Source organism: Photinus pyralis, unplaced genomic scaffold (genome assembly GCF_008802855.1).
Source record: "Photinus pyralis isolate 1611_PpyrPB1 unplaced genomic scaffold, Ppyr1.3 Ppyr1.4_LG8, whole genome shotgun sequence".
Lineage (NCBI taxonomy): Eukaryota > Metazoa > Arthropoda > Insecta > Coleoptera > Lampyridae > Photinus > Photinus pyralis.
In genome coordinates this window covers 6,293,653-6,321,575 of record NW_022170819.1, presented here as the reverse complement: position 1 = coordinate 6,321,575, position 27,923 = coordinate 6,293,653, and the positions used below count along the sequence as shown (strand labels likewise).

The 27,923-nt window shown below is 37.4% G+C and overlaps 3 protein-coding genes across 5 annotated transcripts in view; all 3 read right to left on the bottom strand.

Moving 5' to 3' along the window:
* On the bottom strand, positions 1-3,713 carry LOC116178337. The gene has a single exon (XM_031497804.1). The coding sequence runs from the start codon at positions 3,711-3,713 to the stop codon at positions 99-101; it is 3,615 nt and encodes a 1,204-aa protein (XP_031353664.1). The 3' UTR covers positions 1-98.
* A 9,681-nt stretch (positions 3,714-13,394) lies between these two features.
* On the bottom strand, positions 13,395-14,817 carry LOC116177646. 2 transcript variants are annotated; one of them, XR_004146724.1, is made up of 4 exons: positions 14,728-14,817; positions 13,856-13,972; positions 13,634-13,806; positions 13,395-13,586 (listed from the first exon to the last, which is right to left on the bottom strand). XR_004146724.1 is itself a non-coding variant. In XM_031496667.1 (4 exons), exons 1-4 carry the CDS (start codon positions 14,142-14,144, stop codon positions 13,500-13,502), a joined length of 462 nt encoding a protein of 153 aa, XP_031352527.1. In that variant the 5' UTR covers positions 14,145-14,154; the 3' UTR covers positions 13,395-13,499. The 2 variants fall into 2 exon arrangements, 1 of the variants encoding a protein (XP_031352527.1); XM_031496667.1 differs by lacking the exon at positions 14,728-14,817 and adding an exon at positions 14,060-14,154.
* Positions 14,818-22,990: 8,173 nt separating this feature from the next.
* Positions 22,991-27,923, bottom strand: part of LOC116178938 — a 38,425-nt gene continuing 33,492 nt past the window's right edge. The window contains exons 1-4 of one of the 2 annotated variants that reach the window (XM_031498599.1): positions 24,559-24,682; positions 24,381-24,503; positions 24,150-24,322; positions 22,991-23,172 (exon numbers count right to left, since the gene is read on the bottom strand). In XM_031498599.1, the coding sequence (XP_031354459.1) occupies positions 23,062-23,172; positions 24,150-24,322; positions 24,381-24,503; positions 24,559-24,631 (480 nt within the window). In that variant the 5' untranslated portion in view covers positions 24,632-24,682 and the 3' untranslated portion in view covers positions 22,991-23,061. Of the gene's footprint in view, positions 23,173-24,149; positions 24,323-24,380; positions 24,504-24,558; positions 24,683-27,923 lie in introns of those variants that run through there. The other variant, XM_031498600.1, reaches the window with a different exon arrangement.

The window sequence follows — 27,923 nt, the reverse complement described above, 5'->3', positions numbered from 1 at the left end:
TATTCCACTAGCGTCGGATCGTCGCGACGCTTATCCTTGGACATTGAAAACTTGTTGCGCGTGTTAATTGAACGGGATTTATTGGCATTTTCGACAAGCTACACTAAACTGTAGGTCTCGCCAAAGACTACGTTTTGAAAATGGAATCTGTAGTAAAGCTGGCCGTTATTATAACAAGCGTACGGTACAAATAATGCGGACAGATCGAGTTCCGGCCAGTAAATTGCAATTTTTTCCAAAAAACACTGGTAAGTCTTCGGCAGTCTGTGCCTTCGTCTTACAACGGTGGCAAACTCCGAATCTAAGGAAGCCTCCTGATCCCATTCGCCCTTAGTTTTGCCTCTGTTGCTACTCGCCGCACCCCCCTTTCGCGTGCCTAATTTGCCTTTTTGAGCGCTTCGTTCTTTACGTGTCTTTAGCGTTGTTGCTGCACTTCTCTTTCCGCTTGCTGCTGCACTCCTCTTTCCGGTTGTTGCTGCACCCCTCTTTCCGGTTGTTGCCGTACTTCTCTTCCCGGCTTTTGCTGCACTACCCCTCCCTCGGTGGCCTTTGTGAAATTTCCCTGCTCCGTAGTAACCTCCTTCGCTGTCCTCCGTGTCCGTATCTCGCGCCATTTTCTCCTTCTCCTTTGCCTTCCAATCACGTAACGCCTCACTGTAAAAGGCAACCTTGCACGGATGCCCCCATTTCTCCCGAGCATTGCTCAGTAAATTACACTCCTCCGAGCAGAAATACACCACCTTGCATTTCGGACATCTGAACAACTGGCGGTTCTGTTTCTTGTGGCAGTGATAGCAAACGTCATATTTATCTGAGTGCCTCTCCACCTGGGGCTGCGGCAAGTCTAAAAACCCCAGCTTCGGTGGAAGCTTGCGGTAATCAAAGTTCTCCAACGCCTTTTCGACGTCTAGGTGACTTTTCGGATGGACACCAGCTATAAACTCCACCAACTCGCGTAATTTGCTGTGACTTTTGGGTTTGACTCGAATTTCCCCTCTGTAAAACAACGCCTGGGCGAGATCGACGACTTCAGCCACAGGAACGTAGTGAGCCATATTTTTTGCAAACTCGTCGTCGTAATTTTGAGCGTGGTACAGTTGCTGCACCACCCAGCCTTTAATGTGCTTGTCAAGTACAAACCTTGCGATGTTTTCCAAAAAGGCTTTGAGTTTGACACGCGTGGTTTCTTTTCCCCCTTTAACCTGTTTAGGTTTCCGTTTGCCCTTTGGCGTTGGTTCAGCGAACTCTTCCGCCATAAATTCCATAAGATTCCCACACGGGCCAGTAGAATTAAAAGGATTGGCACCGTAATACACCAATGATTGGATTATCTGCTCACAGTCTTCGTACCGCGGCAGATTCGTGTAGCGTTTCAGTATCAAAACGCCGAGTGCAACTCCCATTTCTTCTCCTAGCAATTGATTAGGATCTACTTTTCCACTCTCCATCAGCGAGTTAATCAGCTTAATATTCCCCCTTAAAACCGCCAAGGATAGGGGAGTGTGTCCTAAGTAGTACTCGCTCGGTTTGGCTCCACCAGCAATTAGAATTTGAGCTAATTCTCCAATGGTGTCGGAGGTAAAATCGTAACGCATCGACAGTAGGTGCAGGGGCGTTTTTCCTTCATCGACTTCTGTTAGTTGGTGCTTCCCCACGAGCGTCTCCTTCTCCTCCAGCCAGTGCAATGTGGTGGCTCTCAGATTGGGATTCGCGCCGTATGCCAGCAAAAGCTTGGCCATTTCGCCTACCCCGTCCCAAGGAGGAAGCGAAACTAAGATGTGCAATGCTGTCAACTCTTCATCCAGCGTGCGCGCGTTGCAGTCGGCTTTGTGCGCCAACAACCCTTCGACAATGTCAATGTTTTTGGTGAAGATAGCTGATAACAATATCGGCATGGGTACCTCACCTTCATTGGGATCCGCCCCGTAATCTAAGAGGGTCGATATAGTCAAGCGTATTGAATTTAAACGCTCGACTTGCAAAATGTCGCTATGATTCGGTTCTGACTCGACTTGAACGACCAACTTTTTTTTCGGTTGAAGTGTTTTAGTTTTAACTGATTTATGTACTGGTGGCTTAATGCAGTCGGTGTTAAATAAAAACGGTTGCGCTTCCTCTAACTGCAAATAACGGTCTTGTAAGTTTTTCGCATCCGAAGTTCTCTTAAACATCATCTGCATCGGAAACAGATCAGCGCTGTCAATCAGTTCTTGCCTATTGCAGAACTTCAGGTTGATTGAGCTGTGTGGGTTCAAGTTTTGCTTCGACTTCTGTTGTTCGGATAGACTCACCAACGACTCGTGAGGCCTCCACCGCAACAAGTCAGTTTCCACCGCTAGCGACGACTTTAAAAACGCCAATTCCCAATTGACCACGTCATTCTGCACGGCTAGGTACCGAAGGATGCACAGTGATAGCGGTGTCAGGCACTCGTCGTTATAGACATCCACGTTTGCTCCGAAATTCACCAGCACCCGGATTATCTGGCGACGATCGCGCGCCGCCGCATACATCATTCCTGAATTTCCCATTGCATCGCACATATCCGGGTTGAGATCGTGTGTCAGAAGCAGTTCGGAGACCTTCTTCAAATGGCCACTAGAGCAATTGGACAAAAACGCAACGCAGTCCGCCTCGTATGCGCTAGATTGGTTGAACTCAGTGCGATTGCCTACTAAAACATTGGAGGCAAGGTACGACACGGTCTTCTCAAAGTTGCGGTGAAGAAAAGCGTGCTTCATTATCTCGATTGAAATGTCTTCATTGTTCCACGCAAGAAGTTCGGTAACCAGCACTTTTTTTGTACGTGGTTTCGAACGCTCAAAGGAAATTGCACCTTCCAACAGATCTCTTTTAGCACAAAGTTCTTCCATGTCATTCTCCTCTTGTTCAGATGATCCTGAGACGTTCTCTTCAGATACACCTTCGAGAATCGCACTGTTTATTCTGTCCCACTCACTTTGCAGATATTCTACATTTTTTGCACGTTCAATCTCTCTTTCCACGTCACAGATGGACTCGTCAGATCCCACTGTGATATCAATGTAGCAATCGCTCACCGAAAAGAACTTTGAATCATACACCGCCCTATTGAAGAACGTACTTTTCGGATGCCGAATGCACCTGTTGTACAGAAGATCCGATTTCTCGATCACCTCCTCTTCGGCATTTATTGATTTTAGCACTTCTCGCGCTATGTCCTCCTCCCCATTGCACACCGTTACTAGCTTCTTGTACCGCAAAAGTATCGCCTTACCAACTGATGTGTGCGCAACTTTGGGTACCCATTCCGGTTTGACAACCTGACAAAGTCTAATTAAGTTATTGCCATACCACAAACCGACGGTTTGAGTTGAATCGACGAAACTGTCGACGCCCGGCCCAAAGCGGGCGTTATTCTTGAATAGGCCCTCAAAAACTGTACCGTCCGGCCGAACGAATCTGCCGTACCCTTCGAGGTTGGAGGAATAGAGCGATCCCTCGTAAATGGTTTCCTCTCCGTTTCGGCTCCAGATGTATTGACCTTGACCGTGTAGGGTGTCGCGGAGAAATTGACCTTTGTACTTTTGATGGTTTGGCGTCCCATCTTCGAACCAAATTTCTTCGCCGGCACCTTCACGTTGATTATTGACCAGTGGTCCAAGGTATTCAGTTGTAAAGAGACGAACATTTGTTTCCGCTGCTGTCATGTCGCAGTTTGACGGAACTGTCATAATGACAATTAAGTAAATTATGTAGAGGGTGTTTGAATCAAATGTATGGATCCCTCTTCTGCAGCTGCAGATCTGATTTCAATTTCCCGTCATTTTGTACTCAAACTTAATTGAAATGAACTTTGAAAGTGTGCTTTATGCAATAATCGAGTTGAATACTGTAATTGAATTAGTTTTCATGACATATATGAAAGTCCGTTACTTAGCAATTGGCCAAAGTACCGGATTGGCGTATTTTGAAATCTTAATTGGCTTCGAGAAAGTAGGCAATTCTGATTGATTTCACAAAATAAAAGTCATGAAAAAGACACATTACTGGCGAAGAAATATTAAAGTATGAGACCCCTTTGGGACTTAGTAGTTTAATTACCGAGTTAAGTAATGTTATTTTACTGACGAGTTTTACCCGAAATCGTATGTAAAGATAAAATTTTAATTTTCATATAATATAATAATGATTAATGTCAATCTGTCAGTGGTGACAGGTGTCATTATAGTCATTACCAATGTGACATGTACCGATGGAAAAGAGACAAGTGCAACCTGTAAAGTGACAGGCGGCAGGAAAAATAGTCTGGTCTGCCTCTGTCATGGAAACAAAAATTTCCTGACAGTAGTGACAGTAGGCATGATATTGAAGGTTTCATGACGATTTTGGGTAAAAATATCTTAATAAATACAAAAATTGGATTGCGCAAATAGAAAAGTTGGGTTGCACGTGCGCAATTTTACTTTATTTATCTGCATAGTTGGTTGAGATTTGAGGAACATTTACTAACACAGAGACCCGGACATTTATGTGTTCTTTGTAACAAGATAAAAAAGAAACCCGTATTTTGGAAGTTTGGAGAGTTTTTGGGCTGTAACTTTTTCTGCCTTTAGTCCACGTAGCTTCTTATGTCCTTACGACCATGTGTACCAATTCAAAGGGATCGGACGTTTCTAAACAAAGTTATCCTGCACACAGACAGACGGACAGACAACAATACAAACTTATATACGATCTCGAGGATCGTTAATAGTTCAAATAATTTAAACCTTGGTAGCGAAATCTTCAAAAGGATTGGAAGGTGTAAACAGAATGCAAAGTACTCATATGAAACCATGCTACTTAAAATTTTACTTCGAAAGGCAAAAATTTATAACTTCTTCCAAATTTGATAAATATATCTTCCCCATGAATTTTATTGTTGTAGAAAATAGTAAATGCGACTAGTTTCGCCAATAAGGCATCTTCAGGCGTTAATTATAAATGAGTTGTTTAAATTATGAAACAATTGGTGTGAATACACGTTTTTGACAGGTGTTGAATTTAATGGAGAACAATATTCGGAAACAACATAATCATAGCCCTCCGGGCACGTAAAATTGAGACAAAACAACTAATTAATACAGTGAAGCCGAAGTTGCGAAAACATAGTTTCAGGGTCGGTTAAGACGAAACCGAAACATTTTAAAACGGAATTAATGGGGAGGTGAATCAGGGTCGTTTAAGCCGAAACTGAAACATTTTAAAACGGATTAATGGGGAGGTGAAAACGTGTTTCATAATTTAAAAACGTGTGTTCACACCAATTGTTCCATAATTTAAAAACGTGTATTCACGCCAATTGTTTCATAATTTAAAAAACGTGTATTCACACCAATTGTTTCATAATTTAAACAAGTCATTTATAATTAACGCCTGAAGATGCCTTATTGGCGAAACTAGTCGCATTTACTATTTTCTACAACAATAAATTTCATGGGGAAGGGAAAGTATATTTATCAAATTTGGAATAAGTTTGAAACCCCATTTTGAGCGTACAAGATGGATCCCGGTTTAGCAAAATTTATAGCATGAAGAGTACATTCTAAATAAGGTTTACATTTTTGGTGATAAGAATTGCGTAATAAATTTCAACACGTGATCCTCGAACGAAATTTCTCTAGTTAACCTTAATTTTGTATTCATAATTTTAAAATTTGAAGGGTGAGAATGTAATTTAACGCAGAAATCTGCAAAAAGAGATGTAAGACGTAGTAGATAAGTCACAGCTGGGTAAAGAATGTATTGCGTTTTTGCGAAAATCAATGAACAAATGCTGATAAGAGGACGTTATCAAAGTGAAACTAAATTTACGTGAGATAATAAGGTGCAGGTGTGCAGGTTTGGGATAAGGATATGTATTTAAACAAGTGTACGAGCAGGTGTTCGAGGCTGATCGGCTTTTACCGAGGATTAAATAAAAAAAACATAAACAGCTCAAGAAAAAACTCTGAAACTACCCAGTCAAATGACAATACATGAACACCTAGGACCAATAAAGGAACAAATTGAATCTAATCCGCAAAAGTACATATTAAAATACGACGATTTTGCGAATCTATCGAAATGGTCAAATGGAACCACTGAAAACTGTAAACAACTTCACTAAAAACTACTATGGACTGAAATAGCTATTTATGCACCAAGGGCGTTACTAGGATGATTACGCCCGGAGAACGATGGAATCCAGCTCGAGGGCTTTAGCCCGAGAGCTGGATATCGTTCGATGGGCGTAATCATCTGGTAACGTCGCCGTGGTGCATACAAGATTTTATTTTTCACTTTATTCTTAAAAAACAATCCAAAATTAGTTACTTGCTTTCGCTGAGGCAAACGCGTTCTTTCCGTAAATACAATACAATAATATGGTAGTCTATGAAACAAAATAAACTGTTTACTTAGAAACGTCAAGTTTGATTTCCAATTGCAATAAAGATGAATACGCTACCAAAATTTGTTCAAGAAAATGCGCAAAAGGCAACAGAAACTTTGCTACCCCTTAAATCAAAGGAGAAGTACGAAAAAGAATTCGAAACATTTACAGCTTGGCAATCAAAACATAAAATATTTACTATAAATGAGACCGTGCTATTGTCGTACTTTCAGGAACTGGTAAGTTTTACATATACCTACCTAAATATGCAAAATTATTGATTGTTTTAGTCTGAGAAATACACTCCTACGTCGCTATGGACCAAATACTCTCTTTTGAAATCAACTTTCATAGTTAAAAAGAAAACTGACATTTCAAATTATAATCAACTAATTTACTTTTTAAAAGTCAAATCGAAGGGATATAAACCAAAAAAATCACAGGTTTTAACAGGAGATCAAGTTTTTGAGTTTATCAAACGTGCCCCTAACGATATTTATCTTTTGCATAAAGTAGTTTTGGTGATGGGTGTTTTTGGTGGATTACGAAGGGATGAAATGGTCAAAATGTGTATTGACGATATCACCGATAAAGGATATCTGTTGTAATTGTAAACGTGCCAGAGACTAAAACAGGTACGTCTAAAGGTTTTACAATCGTGGAGGAAGAAGAAATAAATGCTCTTAAGTTAGTTCGACAATACCTAGCACTAAGACCAAAGCATACGAAAGAACGCCGATTTTTCCTCACATATAGGAAAGGTTGTTGCACAGTGCAACCTGTCGGAAAAAACACCATAGGAAGTGTCCCAAATATAATTGCCAAATACAAAGTTAGATAACCCTCATCAATTTACCGGTCACTGCTTGAGACGAACGTCAGCCACTCTTTTGGTTGAAGCAGGAGCAAGTTTTGAAACCCTGAAAATGCACGGCAAGTGGAAGAGTAACACGGTTGCGCAGAGTTACGTAGAAGATAGCCTCATTTCCAAAAATCGGATATCTTGCATTATTGCAAGCGCGGTGGGTTCATCTGGAGGCAAAACCTCGAATAATGTTAACCTTACATCATATTCAGATGATCACTTGGAACTGTCGTCATCCATATCGGATAAAAATATAAACGTCCCTGGCCTTTCTAACAAAAATATTACATTTTCGGGAAAGTTTGAAAATTGTAATTTTCATATTGGCGGGTAATTGTGCTTTCTTTTGTATTACAAGTATTTAGTTTGACTTAATAAAAAAAATTGAACGAATATAATTAACCTATTTTGAGGGCGTAATGAATTCATTACGCCCTCTCATTACGCCCTGGTTGTTATGGACTTGTTTACGTATCCCGTATCCAAGGAGTTACCATTGAATTACAGTAAAGTGAAAAATAAAATATGTTGTACTCTCTATACCTAAGTCTACAAAATAGAACCATCAAAGCCAGATTTACAAAACTTATAAAATTACTAAACCAACTCTGCTTCCACATCGAAACTCCAAATCCCTCAATAAAATTCAATCCATCAATAAGTAGGTACCTACAATACTGCTGCAATGGAACAGCAATGGATTTTTCTCAAAATATGAAGAAATTAAACAACTAATAGTCTTACATAAATCGACTGTAATATGCATTCAGGAAAGTCACCTATCTTCAATAAAAACTGCCGAAGTTAACCACTACACGTGTTACAGAAAAGACTACCTTGATGGACAACAATCGTGTGGGGGCGCCATCTCACTTATCAACAACAATTTTTACTCAGAACAAGTCCTCACCAAAACTCAACTACAAGTAGTAGTAAATAAAACTAAAATAACACCAGGCGATTTACTAACAATTTGCAACATTTACATACCGCCCAACCATGACCACAAATAGTGCGAAATAGACGACCTGATCAAACAACTTCCAAAACCATTTATTATCATGGGAGATTTCAATGCCCATAATCCCCTTTGGGGCTCAAGTAATTACAATGAAAAGGGAGTAGTAATAGAAGAAATCCCTAATGTAACAATAATAAATAACGGCAATCCTACCTATATCAACTTATCTAACGGAAAAAAATCAGCTATCCACATTACCATCATTATTAGGTGTCCTGGAATGGAAACCTTATCAGGATTTATGTTTTTCGGACCACTACCCTATAATAATAAAATTCCCACAACGACGTACGACAAAGGATCATATTTTCGAAACCGACCATTGGAATTTTAAGACTGCAGGTTGGAATAAATATCAAAAATTGGCAGTATTTCAACCACCTAAAAGAAACAATTTGGAAAAAAATACGGTAATAGGTGAATTCAACGACATTATACTAAAGGCTTCTCAACAATCAGTCCCAAAAGCTTCGAGCCCTCGAAATCGAATTGATGTGCCTTGGTGGAACCAAAACATTAGGGAAGCAATAAAAAGTCAAAAAAAGGCACTTAAAAAACTTAATCAACACAACAATATCGAAAACTTAATTAACTTTAAGAAAGCTAGAGCTAAAACCAGGAATCTAATAAGAGAACGCCGGAAAAAAACGTGGGCAGATTTTGTATCTAAACTGAACTCACAAACTCCAAGTAATGTATTATGGAATAATATACATAAAATTAAGGGAAAGCGAACCTTTAACCACATTTCTGCTATAAAAACAAACAATAAGATTATCAATGAGAATGACCAACAAGAAATAAGCGAACTATTTGTAAAATACTTTTCTACCTCTTCGAATACCTTGAACCCTTCGTTTTCCCAAATTAAACACGAAACGGAAAAGACGGAAGCCGTTTTTGGCACAGGAGTAGGCGAAAGTTACAACACTGAATTTACACTATCAGAATTTAACGAAGCCTTAACAGAACTAAAAGACTGCGCGCCAGGATCCGATAAAATTCACAGCCAAATGATAAAAAACCTACCACTTGAATTAAAAAATATCTTCTACATCTACTAAACTTAATCTGGAAGACAGGAAATATTCCCGCTAATTGGAAAACCGCAATAATAGTTCCAATAGTAAAACCAAATAGAGACAAGTACCTATTACATAATTACAGACCAATACCCTTACCAGCAATGGCGGTAAACTCCTACAAAAAATGATAAACAAAAGACTTATGTGGACTTTAGAGGATAAAAAACTATTGAATATGTCACAGACGGGTTTTCGCAGGCGAATGTCAACACTGGACAACCTTGTCATATTACAAGCAGAAATTCTAAACGCCTTTACTTTGATTTACAGAAAGTCTACGATTCCATATGGAGACACCGAGTTTTTAGCATTCTAAAAAAATGGGGTTTTCGTGGCAATTTACCGAATTTCATCAAATCTTTTTTAAAAGACAGAGAGATTAGAGTTCAAGTTGGAAACTATTTATCAACTGTCCACATACAACCGACAGGAATACCTCAAGCGTCTACCTTAATCGCAATCAATGATATTTTAGATAACCTACCACTTCCCATTCTCTCATCAATATATGTAGACGAGTTCACAATGTGTATCAGAACGAAAATATCTTACAAAAAGGACTTGATAACTTGGAGAAATGTTCAAGTGAAACTGGCTTTACGATTTCAACGGAAAAAACCATATGCATAAACTTTAATAGATTGCGCAACGTCCATAACCCACGACTCATTTTTAACGAACAACCTAGGAACCTAGGTACCTAGGAATGACACTCGACAGCCGACTGACATATCACATCTGTAAACTTAAAACAGAATGCTTAAAAATAATGAACATAATGAAACGTATAAATAATAGCTCATGGGGTGCAGAAAAACACTTCTGCAAATTTATCGTTCATTAATAAGATCGAAAGTGGACTACGGAAGCATTGTTTAGAAATTATAACTCCGCAAGTGTCACCCAAATAAATAAATTAAATTCCATACAGAACAACTGTTTACGGATAGCTACTGGAACTTTCAGAAGCAGCCCCATTTCAAGCTTACATATTGAATCAGCTGAGCTACCATTAGACTACAGAAGACAAAAACTACTACTTAATTACATACTAAAAATTCACGACCGAAACGATAACACACTCAAAGACAAACTTCTAAATAAAAGATCTTTCACAAAATTTTACGAGCACTCAATCAAACCAAGGCATGTCGGCCTAACAGCTGTCTCTATACAAGAAAAACTGCAAGTGAACATAAGGAGCGCTGAAATTATTAAAACTGCATTCGACGTACCACTAACCACCCTAACTCACCTCCCAAGGAAAACCACCATGGCTCAAGAATATCAACAGCAATTCCATGAAACTCTTAGCACTAAACATTTCACTCATTGCTACACTGATGGTAGCAAAATTGGAAACAACACTGGCTGTGCTTACATTATAAACAAAAGAGGGATAAGCAAACTACTACCCAACGTGTCCTCGGTGTTTACAGCCGAAGTAACTGCCATAAAGGAATGCTTACAGTCGATCCTTAAACACCCTTCCAACAAATTTCTAATATGCTCAGACTCACTAAGTGCTCTAAAGTCTCTACTGCAAACAGAAAACCCCAACCATTTGGTACAAAAAGATCTCTCCTTCCAAAAATCAAACAACGAAAAAAAAACATGTCGAATTCCTTTGGATCCCTAGTCATTGTGGCATAGCTGGAAACGATACAGCAGACCACCTTGCAAAAAATGGTCCCACCTCTAATGCCATCGCAATAACTAAAGCCACTACATACGATCTAATGTCACACTCGAAATCTCAAATTGTTAGTGAATGGAATAGGAAATGGAACGACAACAACAATACAAATAAACTAAAAGAAATAAAAACTAGTAAGTACCACAGAATGGATTTCACATTACCGGCCGAACCGGAAAGAAGAAATATCACTCGCCAGACTAAGAATAGGCCATACAAAGTAAACCCATGGACACCTTATGGAGAGGACTGAACAGTGCGACAAAACTCTAAGTGTAAAACATAAAAACGGAGTGCGCAAAGTTTACTCATCACCGAAGTGTTTTGAACTTACCAAACTCACTGTCAGATCTATTAAGTGACTCAGGTGACATTAACAAACTGTTTTATTTTTTTAAAAAGTACTGATTTACTGTCAGAGATCTAAAAATTATAATGTCAATTAGTATAGGTGCCGTATAACCTCGGCAGTTTAAATAAAAAAAAAGTAGCGCGGTGGAGGTGTTGAGGAGACGATACAAGTTCATGCCTTGAGCATTAAGTTAATGCTCTTAGTCTTTTTCCCAACGATCTCGGTGCAAGAATACCGATTTTGATATGTTTTGATCTAAATACATGTGGCATCAGAAAAAGAATTTAACATCTTTGAATCACACACACGCAGTTATAAATTTGCATGTGATGTACTCTTTCGGCATCAAGATAATGCGTTCAATGCGTTTGAAAGGTTTTACAAACCCCAAATAATTTTGGGTACATTTTGTTCTAAAACTTTTGACCTACACCATAGAGATGAGTTACATTGGTTGTTACACATCTTTTTTTTATTGATCTGCAAACTTACAATCTACTTATTGAACAAATAATAAAATTAGTAAATGTTATACGGTTTTTACAGGTCATGTATAGGGTGCAGTGGCCATTGCCACTTTCCCCATATGTATTATTCTACTACGAATTGTTATTATAGTAAATCATGTGGCCATAGTCGCTTCAGTCTTCTATTGACACATGGTTGGTTGATCAGCTGTCCTATTAGAGTAATAAGGAATAATCTTGCGAAAGCCCGAACTCGATACCTACATGATCTAGGGAATCAAATAATTTTATTTCTACCATATTGAGCCTACAATTTTTTCTATGCCCGATTCATTCGAAGCCCTACAACTTTTGTTCCGGTTGAGCCCAAAGTACCCGTACACCAAACAGGATCGGCCAGTTTTAAAAAGAGTTAGCGCACACGGACGGACAGACGTGCGGAAAAAATTAAAGGCTATACAAAGTATCTGGAAATCTTAACTGATAGTTATAGCGAAAACAGAAGCACGGTCTGATAAAAGAACGGACAGCCATACAAGACTGAGGATCTTTAATAATCCAGAAATGGATTCAATAAATCAAATATTATTAAACTTTGCGATCTACATTTTAAAATTATGAAGTTGAAACGTGAAAAAATGCACAGTTAAAATTTAAAATCTGGGCACGAAATTATTAGACACTTTAAATTTTACTAGATTATGCACTTTTATAGTATTTTACATTATGTTAAAACACCCTCTAAACTTTCTTCTACAAAATCTCAACCATCAAGACAAAACGTCCTGTTTAACATCCTCGGAATTAAAACAAAAGCCCAAAAACGTACACATTCTTTGAGGTACCTACCAAATTACTTTTGCCGATTGAACATAAATTTAAGTCCCTCTAAACAGAATCTGGTTACCCAAAGATAAATGCAGAACGACTCTGAGGTATTTCCAAGTAACAAAAAATTATCAAGGTATCTTACCGACAGAAAATCCTTGCTTCTGAGGTGACCGTAGACAGGAGAGAAGTCAGTCAACTTCCTGTCCAACCTAATTTTGTTGCGATTTTCTTCCTCCGGACATCTTGATTGAGAATCGTTGGGTACCAGTTTTCGTTTTAGATAACCCCCATTCCTGGGAGGTCCTTTGCAAAGTTCTTGGAAGGATTTTCATCCACGTCGCACCCGAATAAAGATTCATCAACGGTATAGTATTATCAGGTATAACACGCAGCGATTCGTTAATTTTTGGTGTAATTGCAATTGACTACTTATGGTAAATCATTTAGTGCTTCTATTAAATTTTCGTCCATTATTGACAATTGTAAAATCTTAGAGCTTAAGCTGCAGTGCAACTCCCAAACGTGACCGGAGACTCGACAAATTATTGTCCCTTTGGACAAACTTCTCCACGCCATTGCAAGTTAGCGCACCGCTAGGAACTGTTTGGAAAGCATTAAGCAATGGAGGTGCAGGTGGTGTTGGAAAATAGCTATGGGGAATGCTTGAGATCTAATTCAATAGCTTACACGTCACGGTTTGAATTTATTAAGTACATACATTGTTCCTTTTTTTCTAGTTGTTAATTAACTTAGCACTAGTGTCGCGGTGGATATGCGGTCACTATACACTACAACAACGGTACGTAAGCGCTAAATTGTACGCACATTACCACTGATCCGGCGTCTTTGATTGTGATTTTGAATTGGTAAGTTCCCTAAAAGAAGAATTATTTTTAAATATTACAGGCCGTGCTAATTATACCGGTGTAGCAAATGGCGATAGCGGGAAGCTTTGTGCAACATCCTGGGAAGTACCTGCTGGTATGGGACATGGGATCACACCACATAATGGCGTGGGAGGGAGGGAGAAAGACTGGAACCCCATTTTAGCATCAATCGCTATCGTTGTATCGTTATTGACACCAATCGCATTAACTGGAAGAATGATGTTAGAGATGATTTTGAATGTAAGCAATATACCTACCAGCGGTTATAGTAAAAGAAATGGTTACATTTCGCCCTTTTCTCAATGTGCAGGGGCTTGCTGCGCAGTTATTCAAATTGAAGTCGGTGAGAGTGATCCCTGTTCCACCCCCGCTGCCTAAAGAAAAACGGTGGAACAAAGTAACAATTTATTACGGATTAAAACATTTTCAAATCATTGAAAAGAAAGAAAATTTTCACTTACAATCGGTATAAGTAGTTGCTGTAAAAACAGCAGGACATAAAGCACTGACAAGTGCAAGCAACCAAAAAGATTTTACTAGAGACATTGTAAGTAAGGAATAGGTAAAACAGTTCGTCTTTATATAGAGCGAAACTGGTGGAGCGGTTACAGTTTTAAATGTACAAACATTACGATTTACAACTACTTACGTCTTTTTTATTGCAATATTTACTTTTTATTCAAATATTAACATTTTCACAACTGCGATAATTCTTATTTTTCTTTTCTTCTTTTTCTTTTCTTTCTTATTTCTATACGTTTTATGCAACGGTCTTAGATCTCTTCAACGCCCTTTCAAAGTATGGGTAATATGCATATGTGTCATAGCCTGTGGTTAATGCATTAAGTAATGTACTTCTACAAATATGTTTTTGTATAATCTATAAAGACAAACAGATGTTGCGAAGCATTCCTTGTAATAACAATTAAGTAAATAAACAGCTACTTTTTCTGTTGTTGACTTGCGCAGGAGTTTAAAGCAGAATTGTGCAACTGTGGATGATTTCTATTGACAATATTAATAGCTTATTATACCCTTAGCCTAGTTACCATTTCCTAGCTTCAGACGAGTAGAAATATCCCATCTCAAAAATAAAGAATTCGAATGTATTATACCAATTTCTACTTACCATCACCTGGTTCTTATGACGCTGGATACCGGACTCTCAGTAGTGGCAGGACCGCAAACTAAGAGGACGACGAATGGAAAAACTGAGAATCTACAGCTCACCATCACCAGCAGCGACGTCGGAAGTATGGGTCAGAGGGGGCGACTCGCCCCATCAGTTTTTACACAGGTGGGGCCTTGCCCCCTCAGTTTTTACACAAGGGCGGCCGCTCCCCCTCTAAGAATGAGTAGATAAATCACTCAAAAGCGACTAACACATCTTGTACTGCATGTGCATGCGGAAATTACAAAAAGTCTAGAAGTAGAGGATACCTATATTGAAAGAATTCGCCAGCAAAACTGCGGAAAGGCGGAAAATTTTTGGATATACCTATTTAATTTTTTATACTTGCTTTTCTTTACAATGCTCAATAGTGCAATAAATAGGAACAAAATTTTTGCAACTTTTGTATGTTCTAGTTCATTATTTTTTAAATAATATATTAATGATCTATGGCTATGGTTTTCTCATCGAGTCAAGTATCTCTGAGTTGCTGAATTGCATATAACTAGACATCCTCCGACACTTTTTTAAATTTTTTTCAAAACTTTTCTTTCAAAAATACATTATTTGATTGATTAAATTAACAGGTTTCAGGGTCACTTAAAAAACCCACTGCTTTGCATTAAATCGTACACAATTTCGCATGGGAGGGACCTTTCAGACTCCATGGTCGCTGATTTTCGCCCCCCCCCCAACCGTTATTCACTTCCGACGTCGCTGATCACCAGCGATAATCCTATAATACGAAATGTTGCTGAACTCGACGAGTGTACTCGTATAACGCGCTCCAAAATGCAATGATCGCATCCACCAAAAAAGACTCTACAATGAAAAAGAGGCAACTGCTGAGTTCTTCGAGCAGATAAAGCCAATCGACGCCTCGTACGAAAATGGCAACTGACCAGAGATCCAGAGCTACGAGGTCAGGTCAACAGCAAATTCGCAAAATCGCCAAATCCCAAAGCCCGGACAAAACGAGCCCGACTATACCCTCTGCTAAACAGCAACGCGCTAGCGGAGAAAAGCACAGCAATCTACAAAACCTACGGTCTCGACGTATGCCTCTGCAGGTTGGAAGGCGTACATCTCCAAAACAAACGCGAGCTCGTTATAGACTATATGTTCGTAAGGAACCAAGATATTCGAAATGGAACATCTCGCTCCCCACAGAAGGGACGCAACAGACTAAGAAGGAGGGTGCTGCAACAAGATGAAGAACAACGAAAAACATCAAGCAGTAGAAGCCCATGGCTAAAGCTGCTAAACGGCTGCAATTCCACTTTTAAGGACTTTTTTTGTGACAGTACTCTGTTCTCACGGGTCCCTTGCCGTATTTCTTGGAAATATCTCTTATTATATTCATAACAATTAAGTCCGTCTTGTTTCTCAGAAAGTAAGTACGTACCTACAGTGAGTTTTTTTTAAATGCGAACATAGGAGTTTGCATGCAATGTAATTTCCCTATGTTCGATTTAAAAAAAAACACATCAATCTATGAGATGTGCGCGGTTCACATTCCCAAATCGCGCAACATGTGTGACTATGAACAGCAACTCATAGTCGTTATGATGAAGAGCACTCGTTAAGATTTTTTTAAATAAGCCATGCCAGGCCATAGCAACTTTAGGATACATTTTTATTAAACTTACGATAACTTGACTTCACATGGCACGCGCTGACATCACAATTCATTGTGAACCAACCTTCAATTATTTGTAGGCCATGTGCACCTGGTATTCTACTAATTTGATCTATTCAATACATAAATGGAGAAAATAAGAAAATAAATAACGACAAATAACAATTACAATAAATGTTCGAAGTGTCCTCCTTGACATTCTAAGCAAACCTAACCGATTTCGTAACTAAATTAGACGGCGGTATTTTTAAAAATATGACAGCTGTCAATTGTATCTACTACTCATTTGAACTACTCAATAGATTGATGTGTTTTTTTTAAAATCGAACATAGGGAAATTACATTGCATGCAAACTCCTATGTTCGCATTTAAAAAAAATTCACTGTATATCGAATCTTATGTGTAAACAAATATTTGAGACAAACAAACGTCCTTGGCCGTATGTGTTTAATAGCGTAATTTGTCTCACTTCTGCCCGCCCTTGAGGTTATAATCCCCCCAAAAATCCATTTTTCAGTCGATCTAAGACAAATCGATTTTTTAGGAACTTTATAGGCAAGACTATATTTTTTGCTAGTTTGTCCATTGTATCTCTTAATAACGAGAATCGATAGCAGCCATATTGTTGAAACTATATCTGCCGCGTTGGCTGGCATTTATTCGATCTGTTTTGCCAAATCACCTTGGAAGGATACAGCGTTCAACAACACGTGCAAATTGTTTGATCAAAATGAACGTTCTGTTCGGGCAACGTTCAAATCAACTTCAACGATGAGGCCCATTTCAGAATGAAAGGGTCCGCCATCATACAAACTTGTCGAATTTGTGACGATACCAATCCACATGCAATCCAAGAGCGTCCAATGCCGAAAAAGTCACCGCTTGGTGTGGATTTTGAGACACCTCACGAGTAGGTGATGATTGCCACCGAGAACGTGCATTTTAATCCTGTAAGACTTTTTCTTGCGGGGTTTTCTTTAGTCGGAGGGCTATGCGAATAAGCCATAAATCACAGTGGCCAGAGTCTTGAAAAATTCTTCACTATATATGTTTTAATATAATCTTAATAGTATATTTTTTTCACCTCTACCTGCTCACCAGGCTATAATCTTTCAGAAACGTTTATTTTCAATCGCCTTATGACCATTGCAAATAATTTAATAAAAACTTAAAACTGTAACGAGAACATTAAGGGTTGGATTTCAGTTTTTGAATTTTTCTCGCAGAAATATGTAGTGGAAACTGTAAAAAACTGTCAAGGTGAAGTGTCTTCAATGGGCTTACTTGTGGAGTCAAAATTCCGAGAGTAAAGCTTGAATTACATCCTATTTAGTAGACTGATAGGATTACATTTCTTAGTAAGCGTGAGATAACTCGCTCAGGAAAAATTGCCGGTATTAGCACATTTGAGGAACGTGGTGAAGATTCGTTTTTGATTCGATGGGACTGGTTATAATAGCCAATTAAATTTTAAACATATTCATTTGAGTAGCAATTCGCTATTTTGTCTTTTGAGTAAGTTACTAAGAAATATAAAGAGGGGATTCAACTTTCAAAAGTATACTAAACGGTAGCAACCTTCAGTAAACATAGTTACGTACCCAGATCATAGCCTTTGAAGTTAAATTTCTGCTTACCAGTAACAAACACCGAAATCGAGCTCAGACCAGGAATTTTAAATTGAAGTATGGGGAAGATTTTGAGTTTTTATTAAATGTTCTTTCACATCACATTTTACCCCATCTTCAGCTTATTCCACAACATGGATACTATGAATTTTAAAAGCAAGAGTGTAGCCTTTGCTATATTTTGGTAGTTTGTTTACAGTTTCTCTTATTGCAATTATAATAACGTCATTATTCTCACCAGACCTTCAGACTATAATCCTTCAGAAATATTCATTTTGCAGCCAATCTATGACAAGTCAACCTATGAGTTCTAGAGGCAAAACTGTAGCCTTTTGCTACATTTTTTGAAGATTCTAATCTAATCATAGTAGAGTATAGTATTTGGTCTCACTTCTACCAGCTCTCCAGGCTATAATCTTTCAGAAACTAAGAACTTCTTGGAATAGTCCATAATGAAAGTGCTAAATACCATAGCTCTTCGCAGGACATTCCTAAACTGATCTTGTGTATTTTGCTTTTTATTTAAATTCCCAACTTATATTCCGTTTAAGTGACACCATCTATGTATTTTCTCTGTAAATCCGTTTAGTTTAGATGGAGTTAGTTGAGTGTTTTAGGTTTCATTTACCATAGGTCTTTATTTTGTCTTTTGAAAGTAGACATGGGGTAAAAAAATACACGTAAATCCCGATTACTATTACTTAATAAATATTACTGTATATGAGTTAGTAATTCCCGGAAAGTTTGGTAAATTATTTTTCTAAGCGGAACATCAAACGTTAGTTAATACACACATTCATGGAGAGATTTCTACGGGAATTGGTGTTGGTGATAAAAATAACGCTAAAAGGATTCTTAACGCGAATTGTTAGGATATTCCGCTCCATGGCTGTTAATGAAATTACTAAAAATGCTTTTTCAAGTGGCCGAAGGGATTATTCTCCAAGAAAGGGGCTAATACAACATGTCACGGATGTAACCAGCCTGGATCTAAAAAAATCAATTTTGAATTAGCTACCTGCTGCAACCGGGTCAAAAGGTTGTTTTACGACATATTCATACTTGATCCTTGTATACTTTACAAGATGAAATGGATCCTTGAACCGCTCTTATATTACAAATTGGCGGAAACATAAACTTTCCTCCCAACGTCAGTTCGTATCACGGTCAAATTGTCAATTTTAAAATTCGATGCTTTCATAGAGTTTGATGCTTTTTCCTGCAAATTAAAAGAAAAAATGGCCGTACGTTTTTATCAATGTAGGTGAACTGAGAACATCCTCAAAACCCGACTCACAACATCGGCGAAGGAAGCTTTGCCTTGCAGGATATCTTTGAGGAAAATTTAAGTAAATTTTGCTAGCGTAGAACTGTCGCAATTAAACTCTTGCTCTGAAGAATTCCACTTAGTTTTTCACACAGGGAAAGTATCGCCTCTGGCACCGTTAATGAGCTTAGGGGCGACTATATATCATTGTTTTTGTTTAAGGGAGAACAGTAATTCCATTTTAAAATTCTAAATCTTTTAGGGCATTAGGGGCTAAATGTTAGTTATGTATTGTCCTGAAACTTCCATCAAAAGTAATCAAAGTAGGTACACTGGGTGTATGAGAGCCAGTAGGTATATATTCTTTCAAACTTTGAAGGTGCCTGGCAAAGTGTAAGGCCCCACTAAATGGCCTGGCATAGGTACTTATTTTTCTGCTTCAAGAACTTTTTTGAAAAAAAAATTCGTATCTTTAAAATATAACAGGTTGATTTAGCCCCGCTTCTCCCCAGCCAGGTCTGCATTTCTGTGTTTGGGTATTATGGGAGAAGTATTGGACAAGTTTTCAGCGTGCCTCAAATACCTACTCAAAAATGTCTACCAGCTCTCGGACTATTAAACGTAAGTTCATTAAACGAGCAAGAAAAATTAAACCTACATAAAATATGTGCGAAGTTTGCAGACGTAATTTATATGGAAAATGACCCATTAACCGTAACAAAAGTGTGCAAGCAAAACATTCAATTAAAGCAAAATTGCAACTCGAGCGTATATTAAACCATACAGAATACCTTATGCCCAAAAAGACTAACCAGCAAATTGATAATATGCTCCAAAATAACATAATAGAACCCACAAAATGATTGGTCCGCTCCAATTTTAATTGTTCCCAAGAAAGTAGATGGGACAGAAAATTAAAAATTGCCAGTTGTAATCGATTATAGGCAATTAAATACGCGTATAGAAGATGATAAATTTCGTTTACCTTGTACAGACGAAATTTTAGACGCATTATCAGGTGCAATTTATTTTTCACACTTAGATTTATATCAAGGCTATTACCAATTAGAATTAGAAAAATCCTCTAGAAAATTCACAGCTTTTACAATGCCTAAAGGATAATTTCAAATGATTAGGACACCAATGGGTTTGAAAACTAGTCCAAGTTCTTTTTCACTTGCGCTGGCCGGATTAAATTACGATATTTGTTTTATTTATCTCGATGATTTAATTGTTTTTGGAGATTGTTCTTGAAGATCATAAGCGAAATTTAATTAAAGTATTACATAGACTCCGAAGTAAATGCGAATTTATAAAAAAAGGATATTTTATATTTGGGACATGAAATTTCTGCAGAAGGCATTTCACCAGACCCACAAAAAATTAAAGCTATGAGTAGCTACCCTGATCCAACAAATGGAGCAGAAGTAACGATGTATGTAGCATTTGCAAATTATTACAGAAAATTGCTTAATAAATCCACCAATTTTAGAGTATCCAAATTTTCCATTACAAATTACAAAACAAATTTATTCTTAAAACTGACGCATCAAAAGTAGCGTTAGGTGCAGTTTATTGTAATTCTAACGATAAACCAATTGCATATGCAAGTCGAACATTAAATAACGCAGAGAGAAATTACGGTACAATTGAGAAAGAGTTGTTGGCGATAGTTTTTGCAGTCAAAAAATGTAGACCTTATTTATTCGGTACAAAATTTTCAATTTTTACTGACCATAAGCCACTTTTGTATTTATTTATAATCCATCTAATAAGTTTACAAAATTTAGATTAATACTGGAAGGATTTCACAGTTCATTACGTGAGAGGAAAACATACCGTTTTAGCAGACGCAGTATCGCGTATTGTAACTGACTCAGATGAATAAAAAAATATGTCTCAAATAAATAATAAAGCGTTTGTTGTTACTAGAGCGCAAACAAAAAATAGAAAGGACGACTACCCTGCAAAAACTTTAGCTAACGACGAGGAAGGGATTGATCATTCCGGAATCGTCGAATTAGTTAAAACACGGGAAAAGGCAGTAGAGTTAATTGTTATTACAGGAAATGAAACGTTAAACCTAGGAAAACAATATAATAGAAAATGTCATGACAGTAGATTTTATAAGGTGAATAATCTCGTATACGATAAGCAGGCCAATGATATATACTACGTAAATCAAAAGACTAGATCAGCGATATTATCCCTTAGGGAAATCATCAATTTTCCAAATAATTAAGGAAACAGGTCTAAAAATTTTCGTAATTCAAGACGTAGAAAAAATCGATAATAAGGAAGAAAGGCAATTAATTTTGAATGACTCTCACATGTTACCCACAGGAGGATATGCAGGAATATACCGAATGGTAAATAATATAAAACGGCATTACTTTTGGATAGGATTACAAAGAGATGTTGAAAATTTTGTTAAGAAATGCGAACTTTGTCAAAAATGTAAGTGTTACATAATTAAAAAGCAGCTTTTGTCCATAACATCTACAGCTCATGCATCAGCTTTCCCAACAATTTATCTCGATCTAGTAGGTACTTCAAAACCCCACGAGAGTGAAAATAAATACCTACATATTAACGTTGCAAAGCTATTACAGTACGGTATCCCTGAAATGATAGCAACTAATTTAGGAAGTGAATTCATATTCACCACATTTAAATATATTTGTAAATTACTCAAAATAGAAAAATTAAATTCAACACCACATTATCCAGCTTCAATAGGAAACATGGAATTCGTGGATCAATTATTGGAGTTTTTCATATAATTAATTCCGAAACAAAATACACACCTTATGAATTAGTTTTTGGTAAAAAATGTAACTTGCCATCAAATTTATGTAAAGTCACAGAATCAGTTTTCAGTTTTGATGATTATCCAATTTTGTTAAAATATAGGTTACAAAGAACATGGAATGAAGCTAGGAATTATTTGTTGGATTCAAAAGAAAGGTGACAAAGTGCTTGTGAAAAACGATTCGTGAGTGTATAAATACGAAAATTTGTTCAACGGACCTTATACAGTGATGGACAATAAATGTCCTAACGTGTTAATTGAGAACACGTTTATTAAATACTACAGTGATCTTTTAGGTTCGTGCTTTAGGTCGGTAGATCTGACACTGTCCTTCGTGATAGCCGAAAGATTAAATTGTCTCCTAATAAGGATTGTTTGAATAGTTCGGAAGATTCCATTTGAACGACGTATGCCAGGTAAGTCCTAGCCGACCTTATTTGGAAACCAGAAGAGCAGTAAACATAGAGTCTCTGTTTTACAACACTGGGTAGGGTCAGTACCTAAAATTAGACAACGTCAAAGCGTCCTGGACTTCCCATACCTACGGAAGGTACCGTTGTAAATATTTAATTGAATTACAGTTAACTAATCGATCCAATGCAGAAGGCAACCGCACTACCAGGGTGAAGAAAACACGTGTATGGCTTAAACACAAGTTAATTCATATCTATTATAATTTATGGGCTCATGGCCAGCCGGCTGTTCTTACCCGAAGGTAAAACGCAAAACCCAGTACGTCTGTCAATAATTTTAATGGCACAGTTACTCGTCCCTAAAGCATATCGGATTTCTTAAGTCGCCATAGCTTCAAAGGATTACAAAGCTCCTGAAGTGTTTGAATAAGTGAATTATGCGGATGAACGAAACAACGGCGATCTTTGAAAAACATTTTAAAAGAAGAAATTACATTCTAATAAACATACATTATGATAAGTAACAATATTTCTACAACTCTGAGTTAGAGGAACATTGTATCATCTTAATAACTATGGTGAATTCAAGACAAATAACGGTTTTCGCATTATCCACAATTGTTACCCGCACAGTATACATTCCCTAAAATAAAGTGATTTTAACATCTGAACGATGTAGGTAATACCCAAGGTTGGTATATTACAGGTTGCCTCGTAACTATCGACCAATAGCAATCGAGGCGCAAATACGTCACTGGTATCCCACGATTTAAACGAAATAATAAATGCATGCAGCCATACAGCTGGAAAATTTGATGCGTACCTATTGTTTACAGTTCTTTCATTATGTTTGAATCGTTTAACTAGTGAAACACAAATATTCAGTTTTATATTTTAAAATTTAGTAATTAAAAATCGTTATATAATACAGTCAATCTTCGTCTGATGTACCAGTGTTTACCGTGAAAGATAAACAGCTTCATCTAAGAATCAATCGCGTAGTCACATTTTTCTTCTAATTCTCTTAACGTAGTTTATATCGTCTCTATCTCTACACTTGTCTTCAATTTGTAGATGAGATAGGCGGTATCAACGACACCATAATTATGATCTTCCTGCTTCGGTCAGTTTTAAACACGTTCATCTTCTGCCGGCCCGCAAGCATTAAATAAGATGTAGGTTCATTTGACCGGTGTCTTATTTTTCCCTAAAGCATCATCATCTTTCATTCTCCGTAAATATCGTGACCGCCAATCGAAAATGTCGCTACATTCCATCAATAATTGAAATTAACATTACCTAATTTAGTTATGAGTTTTATTGATTTACCGTCACAGCAGCAGCTAGCTCTGTAGCCCTTTCCAAAGGAAATGCCCACCTACTGGCAGCTTTCTGTTTGTCAAAGAACTCCACGACCCTGTCAATAATATTTCTAGGTTCTGAATGCACATGTATTACAGGAGGTTCAATATTTATAATCTTACGCGTATGTCACATAAGCGGTAATGACAAGATAACGAAATTAGAGTGGCTACCAGTGACGTCACTAGCAGGCGACTTGATCCCCATTATTACAGTTACGAGGCAACCTGTAATATACCAACCTTGGGTAATACCCACCGGTGGAGTACTGCTTTGCACAAATCCCGGAGCAAAGATGACAACATTGGTGCCTGCCAATATGGGACAGGGTGTCAGGTCGCACAGATTGGTTTGGTAAACAGGGAACGGTCTGCCGACTATAATTAGAGCTTCCGATACGATAGCTTGTGTGTTTAATCCAATATCTTCAACTGCAATAAAATAGGTATCACTCTAATGGATTTTTTCGAATTCCGAGATTTTGCTTACCAGCGGTAAAGTTTAGACCTAAATTGAGGGTAGAACCGCTAATGACTTCGCAAAGAGACCAAACGCAGCCATTCATTTGGAAGTGTGTAATGGGGACACGGTTAAAATCATTTCCGCTTTCACCTGAAACAGAGCAAAACTATTATCACATAGGGATTTTGTACGATGTAGTACGTACACCGGGAGTAAGGTGTATCAGCGAAAACACCAAATACCAAAGTGGCAAAAATGAAGAACGCTTGAAAAGCCATCGTGAACTAGAACTGTCAAGCAATGAGAGCCATTTTATATCCAACACAATCTAAAAGAATTTTTTGAGCAAACTGTTTGTTTTTGCATAAAACGTATTCGTTGCCGTCGGTAAAATTCAGATGTTTATGGTTTATGGCATTAAATTACTAAAATTGGATGTACGAATAACACGTGGATTAACATAAAACTACACAAATAACGAGGCAAAATTGAACGTACTTAGATAAGCATTAAAATAAGGACAAGACTTGTAAGTAAATATTTTTTTGAGAATTTATTAGTTTACTGCATACGCAAATTAAATTAAAAATTTTGGCTCCATTGTACAACGGCAGTTTAAACTTCAATTTAGTATACTGACAGATTTCAGAATCACGATTGGTCAACTTGAGAAATATTAGCCAATCAAATCCTTTAACCCACTATAAACTGAAGATTAAACTGACATTGTACTACTGGGCCTTAATGTGTTAAGGGGCAATATAGATACCTATTGCGGAAAATTAGTTCATGGAATACTTAAATGTCACATCGCAACATCTAAAATTGATATGGATGTCCCACAAAGTAGTGAGTGCTCCGGGGCCTATTTGCTGTTATTTTTACTGTAAGCAACACATTACAACCTTTCGTACACTCTTACGGACTAAATTCTGGTCTTCTTAGACGATTTGCTACAATATCTAAACCCTCTTGTCGATAAATTATATACACAATACTATTTTATCCATTGAGAGAGAAAGAAAAGGGTTTTCATGTTCTTAACAACTTTTAATTGCGGATTTTGGCTGCAACTTAACAACATACTCGTACTACATCAGTTTTGTTGGTATATGTCACGCAAGGCATATTTCGTACACACGTCAATATTAAAACTAATTGATGGTGTATCGCCACACAACGCGGAAGCTGGGTTCTGTTTCCTACACCACTGAACGGTTTGCCATCAGGAACAGTTGCAGATATTGATCCCAATCCCGATGGTGGTACCGCCATGTGTATTTCGTTTATTTAGAGTGTACCTTCTTTAGGTTTCCGCTGTAATTTCCATCGACAATTGCTGTTTCAACTACGATGAGCTCTCTTATATCAGGGGTAGGTAAATTTTATGTCATCAAAGAAGGAGGTTTTCTTTTAGGGTTCGAGTTCCAGACACGTCATACGTTACATACCAATTCTCGTTCGACGCCCTTAGCTTATCTTCCTATCTGCTGTGAAAACCGAAGAAATAGGTCCCTGCTGTGATCAATGCTTGAAGCCTTTTCCGTTTGTTTCTCACGACACCACCTCAGAAACTCATCAAACTCTTTGTCATAAATTCTTCTGGATTTTATTGGAACCACTTCAGTGATTTCGATTGATATTCTTCTACAGACATACTTCTGTTGCAAATAAATCAGACGTAAATTCAAACAAGCAAAAAGGGTAGGTAACTATAGTGCACTTTCCATCCAAGCATCTATGGTTAAAATTTCAAAATGCGCAAAAAATATCTGTGAGAGGACATGGTAGCGTCAATATTGCTAATCCTGACATGAATGTGGGATTATCCTAATCTAGAGCGTGAATGCCAAGGCAGTACCAGACACTCTTGCACCATCATATATTCACTCCTCTTCCAAAGAAGCGGGTACAATTGCAAAACAAGCTGCTAAAAGAAAACTAAACAAATATAAGGACCTTGTCACAGATAATTACTTATTCGTTCCCTTTGCTGTCGAAACCCTTGGACCATGGTGTAATGAAGCAATATCATTTATTGAAGCTATAGGAGAGTTAATTAAACATAAAACCTACGACAATCGTTCAACGTTATTCTTAAAACAGAAAATTAGTATTGCAATTCAAAGAGGGAATGCAAGTTGCATTATGGGAACTTTCAACAATTCTTTCAGGCTAGAAGAAATTTTTTATTTACTTTAAATATTGTTATTGAAATTATTTGTGAAATGCGTTTTAAATTAAATTTTCATTAAAGGCTGTAGTAATCCCGAGAAAAATGTCGGGATTATAATTATTGCTTACTCCGTACAGTTGGTGGATTAATACACGGTTTATGTCTAGCTAATTGCTTACTAAGGTCATTAGCCATAGTTACTACTTTAAGTAAGAAGAGAGCAACTGGCTGTTAAATATAATATTATATTATTTACTTACAAAAATCGATAGGGTGGTTTAAAAAAATGTTTTCTTGAATGATTTGATCGATCGCTATTTGATTATTGGAAAAAATGTTTTAGAGAGCTGAAAAATAGTTTTGAAAATTCTTATTTTTTTTAATAGTCCTTAAAATAAGGGGGCTATTACGATTTTTCCAAAAACAAAGGAACGCCAATAACTTTGAACCTGGCCGACAAATCAAAAATTAGAACTAGAAAAGTTGTTTGTTGTAATGAGTTCTAACTGCCGTTTTCGGGTACCCTGTATACACCTTATAAAATTCCGAAAGGAATGTGATGAAATAAATAGATTTTTCTATTTTTTATTTTAGTTTGCCTTTATTTTGAGTGGGCGGGGTTTCAGCCAAGGCTGCTCTACCAACCCAATCCACTATACATTTACAAATATCCATGCTCGAACCCGGATTCGAACCAGGGATCCTTAGCCCCACAGGTCAGCTTTAACTGAACTGCGCCACACGTTTTGTTTATGTTTGATAATATTTAGATTGGCGCAAACATTTTCATTACTGATCGGGACATCCCCTATTAATACAGGGCACATTTAATACTATAATAGCGTTGATTTTGAAAATAATTCGAATTATTATTTACGTAAAAATTGGTCTAAATCACTTGATAAGCAAAATAGGTTTGGTCATTGTTTATTCAACAATTGTTTGGTTTAACCACTTCCTCGAGCCAAAAATGAAATTCCTTGAGTTGTAAAGTAATTGCTTGTTTCCCGATTTTGTAACGTAAGGGTCGATTCTATTCAATTCAGATTTGGGTTAACGGAAGTTGTTTGCTCAATTGTACTCTTCAGTCTGTCTTATCGGGGGGTAGATCATTATGCATAGGTTTTGTGTAATTTAAATGAAAGTCATGTATTCAAAATTTAGGGGACCTGCACAATTGTAAGGGAACTCGGTTGATGTGCTAAATTGACTCGCTTATTTATATGATAGTATTGAAAGTTATAAACCCCTTCCGTCATTTTTGGAAAATGGGAACACGTCCTGAGGTGGTCTAAGAGTAATTCATTTCCATTTAATTACTCTGCAAAATGCAAATTGTAACTAATGAAGCGAAAAATAGCAAATTACTTTGATATCGGCAACCTCAAGCGGTT